Source organism: Hyperolius riggenbachi, chromosome 5 (genome assembly GCF_040937935.1).
Source record: "Hyperolius riggenbachi isolate aHypRig1 chromosome 5, aHypRig1.pri, whole genome shotgun sequence".
Classification (NCBI taxonomy): domain Eukaryota; kingdom Metazoa; phylum Chordata; class Amphibia; order Anura; family Hyperoliidae; genus Hyperolius; species Hyperolius riggenbachi.
Genome location: NC_090650.1, coordinates 234,614,802 through 234,626,888, shown reverse-complemented (window position 1 = coordinate 234,626,888; position 12,087 = coordinate 234,614,802). Strand labels below are relative to the sequence as shown.

General features: G+C 38.1%; 1 protein-coding gene across 2 annotated transcripts in view; it reads left to right on the top strand.

The window, feature by feature from the left end:
* Positions 1-12,087, top strand: part of CDH18 (cadherin 18) — an 809,510-nt gene that overhangs the window by 298,618 nt on the left and 498,805 nt on the right. For both annotated transcript variants that reach the window (XM_068236726.1, XM_068236725.1), the window contains one exon: positions 2,959-3,427. In XM_068236726.1, the coding sequence (XP_068092827.1) occupies positions 3,200-3,427 (228 nt within the window). In that variant the 5' untranslated portion in view covers positions 2,959-3,199. The remainder of the gene's footprint in view (positions 1-2,958; positions 3,428-12,087) is intronic.

Here is a 12,087-nt window from a genome sequence, read left to right as displayed (position 1 = left end):
ACAACAGCAGATATGAAAAAGGAACGCGATTGCGAGAGGTGCGATCGCCAGATGTGACACAAGGCAGATCAGAACAGAATACGAGGTTAGCAAAGGCACAGCAAATAATACAAAGGAAAATAACAAACGCTAGCTGAACGCGAACACCACACTCATTCGCAACAGTGCACGCGTTCGTGCGCGGTCTCCGCGTGTTACGCACAACAGAGACAAGCACGCCTAACTAACCAAAGACAGACAAACACGAAACAGAGAATGCGAGCGCTTGCTTAACGGTTACCTCACCGAGCCTCCAGAAAGTGTTCGTAGCAGACAAGACAGACACACGAAAACAGGGACAAGCGAGAGATAGGATCCACAGCACTAGCGAAAGTGGCCAGCGCGATCCTGGAAGACAGAACAGAAGGATCCACAGCACTAGCGAAAGTGACTAGCGCGATCCAGGTACAGAGTAGCAGAACAGAAGGATCCACAGCACTAGCGGAAAGTGGTAGAGATAAGCAATCCTAACTGCACTAAGGAAACCTGCCTTGTGCAGTTTTCCAAGAATTACTCTAAGCTGATCTTCAAATAGAGAGTAAGGCTGACACTCCTCCAGGTGTGTTACACAGGACTAAATCCTTATGACCAGCCAAGCATTGTGGGAAAGACATAGTACTTATAATACACGCCTCCAATGAATGTGGCCAGGCAATTTGCATGACAACGTATGCAAATTCCTCTGCAAGCACAAGCTGCAAAACTGACAGAAGCTCTTCTTTCCAGAGTCCTGCAGCATGCAAACCTAAACAATGGTCAAAAAACTGCCTGCCTGCACAGGCAGCCGAGCAGATCATCACAGCAGGGTTATATTCCGCTTTAAGAGCCTCATTATATTTGTCCATGCCATGTGTGCTATTTTTTGAAATGCTCTGTTGTGTACCCTTTGTCATTTTGCAATTGTTTTACTTTTTGTTAACTGTGTAATGAATAATTAGGAGCAGTGATAACTTTGATCAGTTTCAACTGTGTTTTCTGATGGGACACTGACAACCTCTAACATGGCACTTTGTAACAACTATTTGTTTTAACCAATTTTCACATAACAAAAGCTGTTTCTGTGAATGCTTGCAAGGTATTACAATCTTTACTTTTATATCCAAAGTACACTTACTTTTTTTTTCTAAAGCTCTTTGTGTTGATCTTTTAAAAATAAGTCCAAATTAATTCAAACATACATAAATAAAAGCATATTTCTAAGTATTACTAATTGCTAGCAAGAGTATAACACACCCAAAAGCATTCAAAGGTCATCAATTAAGCAGTTGTAACCTCTACGTTACAGATCTAATTGTGCCATTCAGAGTCATATTAACTATTCATATCTTTATTATTCAAAATGATATCCAGCTGAATTAAATGACTTTTTTTTTTAGCAAAAGCAAGAGCTTTATGTCATTAATATTTACAGTAAGTGATTCAATTTGCCTGCATTTAATCTTGATCTTTCAATGATTTGAATCACTGATTAAATATATGCACACTAATTTATGTGCTTACGGGAGATTTGAAATTGCCATTTGGGAACCATCCTAGACTTCATTGTAGGCTGGGTTTACCTCTTGGCAAGACTGCATCTGGGGCCCTGAACAGTCTCTGGAATAGACCACTTGCTGCTGTCATCATAGAAAAGGTATAAGCGAATAGGGACCAGACTGGAATGTGATGCTGGGTGTGGAGTTTAATATTACAGAAGCATGTATTAGGTGTGGATCAATACCTTTTGCTAAGAGTATGCACAATAAGTATGTACCTTAAATGTGAAACTTCAAGGGAGCACCAGGTATAATTTGGGACTTACATGCAGTCCAGTTACCATTGAAAGACACAGAAAGACAAAGATGGGAAAGGTTAGCAATTATTATTAGCAATATTAGAGCATAAGGGAGATGTGTGAGACAGGTAAGCACCTATAGAATGCCCTGGATAGGCAGGGCAATTGCAGTGCTTCTTACACTAGCAAGTAGGGCCTTGCTGTAATTATGCGATCTGAAGTCAGTGGTATTGTATCTGAAATGTTCTTTTTATTGTCAGTGGGTTTTGCTTTCTGACATTATTCTAACCTAAAGCCTATTAGCTCTGCCCCTTTTCCAAGTTGCATACAGTTTGCATTATATTTGCAAGTTGGAATTATTTGCATCTCATTGGCCGTTTCTAATTGGGGTAACGTGCCCCTATATTTCATTGTAGTTGTTTGTGAAAAGAAAAATGTTACCTTTTGAAGTAAAGCAACAGGAAGGAGGGAAGAATATTGAGAGGTAATTGTTGGATCCGAAAAAGCAATTTGAATTGTTCCCTTGGATTTCATGTGATATGAAGCTTGAATTTAGCAGTGTTGATCTCCTTTTGAGCCACTGACCCAGAAAGAGTGTGAAGATCAGATGTTTAAACTTCACTGGCTGCATGGCTGCATGCTTGCATCACAAAACAACACTGACTCATAAAGCATTTAACACAAAGGCACAGCAGGAGAGACAGGAGATTAGAATTTTTAAAAGGGTAGATTAGCACTAGAAGCCAGTTTAACCCTCTCAACATACATTTTTGCAAAATAAATAGAAAAAGCTTATAAGAAAACATCTTCCCGAAATGGCGTTAGACTGCATCCTTATGTATAGACCCAAAGGCTATTTTGCTGTAGTAGAGCATTGTTTAGAATGGTTGCACTACTTTTATAATATTCACCAGGCTATAGTGCATTGCATAAACTGTTTTCAATAATGGTAGTAGTTATAATGTGAATCAAATGGTAGTTTGGATAAAAGGTTGTATCATTATGTTCAAAAGATTTGGTGTTGTTATTGATTAGCCCATTCAATTAAAACTGTATACTGTATGTTTACGCACTAATCAATAATTGCTAATAGGATGGACCAGTGAATTACTTTCCTGATGATGTTCTTTGTTTATTTTCACTAGATATAAGACTCTCCTCTCCGAGATGACATTATAAGGAACTCCACAGAGGCTCTACTCAGAAATATTTTCTTTCCAGGATGTAAATACAGTATTACTATCTAAAAATCAATAAAAAAAATGGATGTTCAAGGAAGGCACTGCTGGACTGTCATGCCAGATCGAATTTAGCTACGTAGAAAACATACCCAGGACTGCTGGATTATAAACTCGCAAGGTAAAGAAGAAGGGAACATTTCCTACCATGAGATTTACAAGCACATCTGGAATTTGTCCTGTTCTAGTGTGTCTCTGTTTTGTGCAGAGATGTTATGGAGCAACGCATCACACCTCCATAAAGGTGACCAGAAATCAAACCAAACATATAGAAGGAGAGACAGAAGTTCACCATCGTCCAAAACGTGGATGGGTATGGAATCAGTTCTTTGTTTTAGAAGAACATCTAGGCCCAGACCCACAATATGTGGGCAAGGTAATATTGCTACTCATTACCTTTTTTTATACTTTGTTTTGTTTTTTGTTCATCATAGCATTATAATCTACTTCTTTACTATTACAGACTTGAAAATGTTTGAGGAATTTTTATTTTCCTGTTAATTTTCTGAAAAAGAAATTGGGTGACCACTTGTTTGCTCTCCTTGCCAGGACTTTCTACTTTCTGATGTTTGATAGCACTCAGAAGAGCCTTTGCAAAAATAGTGTGTTTTGGATATCCATTGTGTTGAGAATTACTTGGGTGTTTAGGATCAATGAGAGAGGAGGCTGTAAATCTTGTGACTGCTATTTTAATTAGCGGAAATAGTTATTTTGCTACCTGGCTCTTTAAAAATGAATTTTCTTTATAATGGCAAAATTGGCTAGATAAGGGATTGAGATGTTCTGTGTATATCTAAGGGCCCGTTTCCACTAGTGCGACGCGATTTCGCCGGCATTCCGACGCTTGTAAAAACGCATGCGGGTGCGTTTCCGCATGCGTTTTACCCGCGATTTCGCGTGCGATTTCGCATGGCAGGGTGCCATGCGAAATTAACCATGACACTGCCAGGGCTAAATTACATTGGGAAGGGTGCGAAATCGCACGCGAAATCGCGGGTAAAAACGCATGTACCAAACGCATGCGTTTTTACTATTAAATACATTAGTGGCGATTCGCACGGATTCCCGACGCAGACGAAAACTGTGGGTCCCGCCGTGCAGATTTGGCCCGCTGCCAAATCGCTCCCGCACGCCGCACAGGTGGAAACAGCCCCATCCACTAACATTAGCTATGCGAATCCGCATGCAGTGCCCGCATGCGGATTCGCCCTAGTGGAAACGAGCCCTAAGTGTTCTTGGCCCATATGCAATGCACTTTTTCTCATGAGTTTTCTCCTGGTAGATAATTTTTCATCTTCTATTTAAAATAACTTGACAGCACATTGCAACAGAAAAAAAGTACTTAAAAGTAGGTGAAAAGTACTATCAAAATTACTTCCCTTTGAGTTCTTGCTTTCTGATGGTTTAAAGGGCATTTTACTGACAATTTTGAAGATATCACATAGGAAAACACTCAGGAGAAAAGGTTCATTGAATATGGGCCCTAGATCCTTCCGTCACACTAATGGAGTTGTGTTTGGATCTACACCTAGTATGAACACTCCTCAGCCATAAAACTCACTCTCCATACTTAAAACTCAATATATATATATATATATATATATATATATATATATATATATATATATATATATATATATATATATATATATATATATATATACAGTGCAGACCAAAAGTTTGGACACACTCAAAGAGTTTTCTTTATTTTCATGACTATGAACATTGTAGATTCACACTGAAGGCATCCAAACTATGAATTGACACATGTGGAAGTATAGTATATAACCAAAAAGTGTGAAACAACTGAAAATATGTCATATTCTAGGTTCTTCAAAGTAGCCACCTTTTGCTTTGATTACTGCTTTGCACACTCTTGGCATTCTCTTGATGAGCTTCAAGAGGTTGTCACCTGAAATGGTCTTCACTTCACATGTGTGCCCTGTCAGGTTTAATAAGTGGGATTTCTTGCCTTATAAATGGGGTTGGGACCATCAGTTGTGTTGTGGAGAAGTCAGGTGGATACACAGCTGATAGTCCTACTGAATAGACTGTTAGAATTTGTATTATGGCAAGAAAAAAGCAGCTAAGTAAAGAACAACGAGTGGCCATCATTACTTTAAAGAGACTCTGTAACAAAATTTTGAGCCTTATTTCTTCTATTCTATAAGTTCCTATACCTGTTCTGATGTGGTCTGTCTTACTGCAACCTTTTCTAGTTGCACTGTTTCTGTAATAAATCTTATCTCCTTTCCTCTGTCGTGTCTGTCGGGCAGAGGCTGGAATGTGTGGAATGTGCAGCACTGCTTGTCATTGGCAGAAGCTTTACACACCCCCTCCAAGCTCTGCATGAGTCACACTAGATAGCTGTTCTCAGCCTATGATACTCTGGTTAGAAGCCAGTCATTTGTTTGTAAACACTGCCTAAAATTGTTAATTACAAGCCAGGATTGCAGCAGAGAGTGACAGAAACAGCACAGAATGGCCCAGGGGAACATAATGAATAGAATGGTATGCTTTTTAATGTAAGAATATTAGAGTACAGATTCTCTTTAAGAAATGAAGGTCAGTCAGTAAGAAAAATTGGAAAAACTTTGAAAGTGTCCCCAAGTGCAGTCTCAAAAACTATCAAACGCTACAAAGAAACTGGCTCACATGCGGACCGCCCCAGGAAAGGAAGACCAAGAGTCACCTCTGCTGTAGAGGATAAACTTTTGGTCTGTACTATATATATGTATGTATATATATATTATCATTATTATTATTATTATTATTATTATTATTATTATTATTATTATGTGTTTCATACTTGCATAAGCATCCAGTTACTTTTATGCCTCCTTATATCAATGTGGCTCATTTTATTAATCCTACTTTACTTAAATCATTGCCCTTCAAAGAAACTTATGGGCTAATGCTCCATCCTTGCTGTAGGGCAAGTTTGGGGGATGCAAAATAACCAATCAATATGTAAAACTATTCAAATGTCATGCAGATAGTACCCCTGTTGGGATTTTCATATAGGACTAGTAAGCTATGATGTTGCCACCATCTCAGGGGGTTTTTAAACTACTAATTTCTTGCAAACACTAACACAGTCATAGTGACATTCAACTATTTACCTGACTCTTTATCAACAGGGGGTTGATCCTGAAGCAACTGAGAGTGTATTATATTCACAATTTTTTATATTTAGGCTTTATTGTTCTCTTCTTTAGTATTATAAACTATTGGTAAATCAGAAATATATTGCAGAGAAAGCACCTATCCTCATATCCATTATAAATATGTATTCTTCTCATTTGAATTAATTTATTTGTTCAGAAAGGTGATACATAACTTATTTCCTGAAGTTATGTGACATGTAAAGTGTAAAGATCAGAGAAGAAAATGTTAATAGACTTAATTCAACTTTAGGGCTGGTTCACATGGACATTTTTACCACGTTTACTGCTGGCCACTCTATTTACATTGTTGGACATTGTTTTCATAAAAGGTGAAATCAATTATTGAAGAGCTTTTGATGTGTTACAAGGTCTTGTTTGTTCGAATCTTGACTCTTCCTGTTAAGTAAGCCAGCCCCTAATCAGTAAGGAGACCTTGAGCAAGACTCCCTAACACTGCTACTGCCTACTGAGCGTGCCCCAGTGGCTGCAGCTCTCGCGCTTTGAGTCCACCAGGAGAAAATCGCTATATAAATGTTCTGTATCTTGTCTTGTCTACTAATAAAATAAGACAATATTTCAAGGTTTAATGATCAAGGGGAATACATCAGCATGCATGCAGCTAATCTGATCAGACTTCAGTCAGAAACACCTGATGCATGCTTATTCAGGGTCTGTGGCTAAAGGCAATACATGCAAATTGCATTGTTTAAAGCGGACCTGAACACAGAACTTTATCTCATCTCTAAAAGATAATCATTTCATCTGCAGTTTGTCTACATATTGTTAACATCCTGTGTTTACAAATGCGCTCTCTGCCATGGCAGCCATCTGACACAGCTAAGGGATTGAATTACAACTTATGCTTAGTCACAGATGAGGGGGAATTAGACAGGCTAAACTCTCTAAATACATACAAGGTGCATTTCTGTATGTTTTCCTTTTGTCCTGTGCAAGAGTTCAGGTCCACTTCAACCTCTTCACCCCAAAGGAGTTTTTACCCTAACAGACAAGAGCGATTTTCACCTTTCAGTGCTCATCCCTTTCATTTGCCGATAGCTTAATCACTACTAATTACAATTAAATTATCTATATCTTGTTTTTTTCACCACAAATTAGGCTTTTTGAGGTTGATATTTGTTTTCAGTAATTACTTCATTTTCTATGCATTTTAAAGGGAAAAACAAGGAAAAAAAAAAGGAAAAATACACTATTTCTCCAATTTCATCCCCTGTAGTTTTAATATAATCACTGCTACTGTGCATAAAACCCACACATTTTATCCGCCTATTTGTCCTGGTTATTACAAGATTTGAATGATGTCCCTAGTACAAAGTATGGTGACAATATATTATTTGGAAATAAAGGTGTATTTTTTTCTATTGTGTTTTTTTTTTTTACTGAACTCACATGCATGCGCACAAGAACACGCTCAGGTGCACGCTCAGGAGCGCTCACGTCCACGTGCAGGAGCATGCACGAGTGTGTAGGAGTGTGCATGCATGCATGGGAGCCTGCACGCGCGTACGTGCACACGCACAGCGGCAGCAGTGCTGCTTAACTTATAAAAACATCCTGGAGCCGTTGAGAGGCTCCAGAAGGACGTTTTAATATGCCTGCTTGTCTTTAAGTGGTTAAAAGGAAATAAATATGTCAGCCTCCATGTGCCTCTCACTTCAGTTATGCTTTAACAGTCAAACAAACTTGATTTCATTATGCATCTCTGCTTGTGCAGGGCTTATATAAATCCATTCTGGGTGGATTTAGTATAAACAGGAAGCGCTCATAATTGCTAATTATGGCAGATATTCACACCTGTGCAGGATCCTGAGTAATGTAAACAAGGACATCTGTGTATTTAGCCTTCTGTTTTGATATACTGTGCCCAAATTACAAGGGAGCTGAATGGGTTAATTGCTGGAGAAGTGTGACATTTTCAGACATGCCCTTATGTATACTATATGGTAGTGCAGGCCAGAGGAAAAAAATACTCTCAGTTTGCTGTGTGCTAGTACTCAAACTGATTTCACTGTCTGTCTCAGAGGTAATCAGGAGTAATGCACTGAGCTTGTGGAATAGATTGAAGAAGAACACATGGAATACCTTTCAAGTGATTCCTGATGACTAGTGAAAAACCATGGTTTCAGGTTGTTAGCAGCAGAAGTGTTCTGCACACTGCTTATTATTATGCTGGAGGTGATAGTGCTGTACATTCGAACAATCTGAAACATGCCATAAAAAGAAATATATCTGCTTCCAGATGAGCATTGCTGATATTTACTGGTAAAGAATGTTCCCAGTTGGACACAGGTGAAATATGAAAATAATGAGCTGCATGTTTCTGGGACTACCCAGAGAATATACTTAAGATCATTTTGTGTTCTCGTATTGAAATAAGAGTATCTTATTGTTGCGTGTGTGAGTGTCTGTGTGTGCGTGTGTGTGTGCATGTGTGTTTGTGTGCATAATGTGTCGCAATATGTGAATAAAGATTGTAAAGAAATAAATAGCAATAATGAGTAAAATACACACCCACTGTGTCACCAGGTCATCACTAAACAATACATATCTACAAGTCAGAGCAGTATTTAATTAAAGTTCCCTTCATGTCTTGCTCTGTAATTAGATTCCCTCTTCACTATAAACACAAGCTCAGTATACAACATGTCATGACGATTGAAAAATTACAAAAGAGTAAATAAGTTATCTCCGAACATATTGTACTTTATAAATGCAGATCCAGAGAGTTTTTTTTCAAATCTGATGTGCCGTCTCTGTAATATTCGCACATCCTTTGTTTTTGTTTGGCCTCTATACCTATATATATTGTAACTATTAATCTGAAGTCTACACGTTACACACTACTTCTATTATTACTACAAATACTACTATTACTACAATAATAATGATACCATTAGACATGGCATGTATCTACTATTTATTAGGGTACATTCTGACTGGCAGTGGTGCTGAGTGAACACAGTTAAACACCATTGCTGGTCATGAAAAGAATAGGGCCACCCATGCCGTTGCATCAAAATGTTCCTTGCTTTGGTATATTTTGTACACAGCAATTCACCACACATCCTGTGTAGTGAATAATGACATAACTATGAATGGGAAGACCTGGCAGCAGCAAGGAAGAAATGCTGTGTGACACATCTTATATGAACAGGTCCTCTTGTTTTTTGTCGGCAGAGATGAAGTTGACAGTTCAGATATACTAGGTGGTTATTGCTTTACTGCCGGGGGGTGTACAAAAGTGCATCTTACGGAGCAAAAAAAAATGGTAATCATACATTGATGAAAACAATGGCAATATATGCATTAGAATAACATTTCCAGAGGTTTAGATGCTAAGAGGGCTTGTTAGTTATTAGCATGATCTGGACACTATCATGAAATATCACAGGTGTTGAAGCCTATTGTGTGTCTCTCTGACCCATAACAGTAAATTAGATAATACTATTTTATAAAAAAAAAAAAAAAAAAAAATAATCAGTCACTGTCAGTAGCACCAATTCTCAGTCACCCTGATGTGCAAATGAAAAGTCACTCATGTAGATGGACCTGCAAAGGAAAAGTATTCTTAGAGAATATAATAATAAAAATGCATGTGAGCATAATCCAGGTCATGGTGTATATAAAGGAACATTTCAACTGGACATTTTTTTAATTAAGTTCTGGAAGACATCACATCACTATTCCAAATGACTTTCTCAGTAATAAAAATGGCATTTTCCAGGCATCTGACTTATAATTCACTGAAATGGTAATCATCCTCTTGATAAGTACACTATTCCCTAACTATACACTGTACATGCAAGAATATGTATGCTGGAGCATATAATAACCTGGTGCTGTCCTATCTAGCCAATTCACAGCTACACGGGCCAATACTATGCATATCAGAACCCATAGACCATTTTTCAGGCATCCTGAGCCTCACCTTTACTTCTTGCTAAACATCATGTTCTACTTAGATTGTTTAATGGGTTAGGAATAAGTATTTTATGTATTTAGAGTTTTAACCTCTTTGCATTCCTGGGTTCTTACTTGTAAGATTCCTGACAATTTTGTCATTTCAGCTATGTCGCTTTTGATACAGAAGTAACCTTTTTTATTACTTATGACATCAAAGTGATACATTATGACAATTTAGGCTTTCTTTGGTACAGTATGCATGTTTTTCCAAGAATTGCTAAAGGACCAGGGGTGGTTTGCCTGATCTGTGCTGCGTGGACTCTCCAGCCCGCAGCACAGATCAGGATAGAGCCAGGGCAATCAGACTTACCCCCTTTTTTCCCCACTAGGGGGATGTCCACCTGGGGGGATTCTGATCGCCGGCCGGCTTGCTGCGCTTTGCGGGGAGGCTCTTCAAAGCCCCCCTTAGCAGCTTTTTCGGCGCTCTGTCCCTCTCCCTCCCTCTCCCTCCCCCTGTGAGCGGCGCAGGACGGATATCCGTCAGGAAGGAAGAAAGGAAGGAAGGAAGGAAGGAAGGAAGGACAGGGAGGAAAGAAAGGAAAGAAAGAAAGAAAGAAAGAAAGAAAGAAAGAAAGAAAGAAAGAAAGAAAGAAAGAAAGAAAGTGAGTAAGGAAGGAAGAAAGGAAGGAAGGAAGGAAGGAAGGACAGGGAGGAAAGAAAGAAAGAAAGAAAGAAAGAAAGAAAGAAAGAAAGAAAGAAAGAAAGAAAGAAAGAAAGAAAGAAAGACGCTTGGCTGGGAATTGCAACTTGATCCTGCTAACGAATGAATCCTCTATTAATGAATAGTCATCTGATTTGTAGCGACATATTCTCTGGTTGTGTGGATGTTTGACATGTAATAGGTAAACATATGCAAATAATGAGTAATCTGCCTGTGGCTATTTGCTGATCAGCTGTTGGTTTTGATGCAGTGTTGGCCAAGTGCTGATCCACTGACCTGCTATCTTGTTACATTTTGATGTATTTCCCAGACCAAGAAGAATGGACAAGTATAGCCACAGCAAAAAGGGCTACAGGGGTCTTATAGCAGATTATGTGCTATTCAGGTGTTTCAAGAGCAGAAATTAGATCCCTCTCAAATGCCATTTTGTGCAGTGGTGTATAAATTTATCATTAGGGATAGATTTATGCCCAGGGTTTAATACTTTTCTAAAGTGAGATTATGTTGTATTTCAGAAGAAAGGGAACACAGTCCTTGTATATTGTATTATTTTCAGACTTTTTGCGTTATCAGACAAATGATTTGCCCAATTATTACCAGTGTCATCACAAATATGAATTAAGTGCACAGAACAGAAACTATATTTCCTCTTTTCCAGCCTGTATGTGCTAGAACAGATGAGAATGTCTTGCCTTAGGCATTTTTAATCAGGCATTTGTTGCTGGAGATTGAAGCTGTTCACATTTGTATTATTACAAGGGGCTACATATTGCTGGCATTGTTTTGCTTGTAAATGGAACAAGCTAAATTAAGATTATTTTTCTTTCAGTCCCTGCTTCAGAAAATACTTAATCTTGAAGACAAGCAAGTTTGTATTTACACATAAATCCATAGATCTGCCAGTAGTCGGGCATTATATATTCTGAATTCAGAAATGACATTTTGCCTCTGTGTTAAGGACTGAGTCACACAATGCAATTCACATTTCAAAGAAAAATGATAATTATTTCTTACTGCACTGCATAATCTGTTTAATTCTAGTTACTATGGTTTCTTAATTTTAAAATGAGTTGCAACTAATCTGCAATAAGTTTTATTAATATCATTCTCTCTAAAATCCATGACTACAAAAGCAAGGTATTATAGCTTTTAAAAAAAAAAAAAAAAAAAATAGCCACCTTCAGCATGTGCGTAGATTGTGTATTCTGCTGTTAGTTTTATGCATCT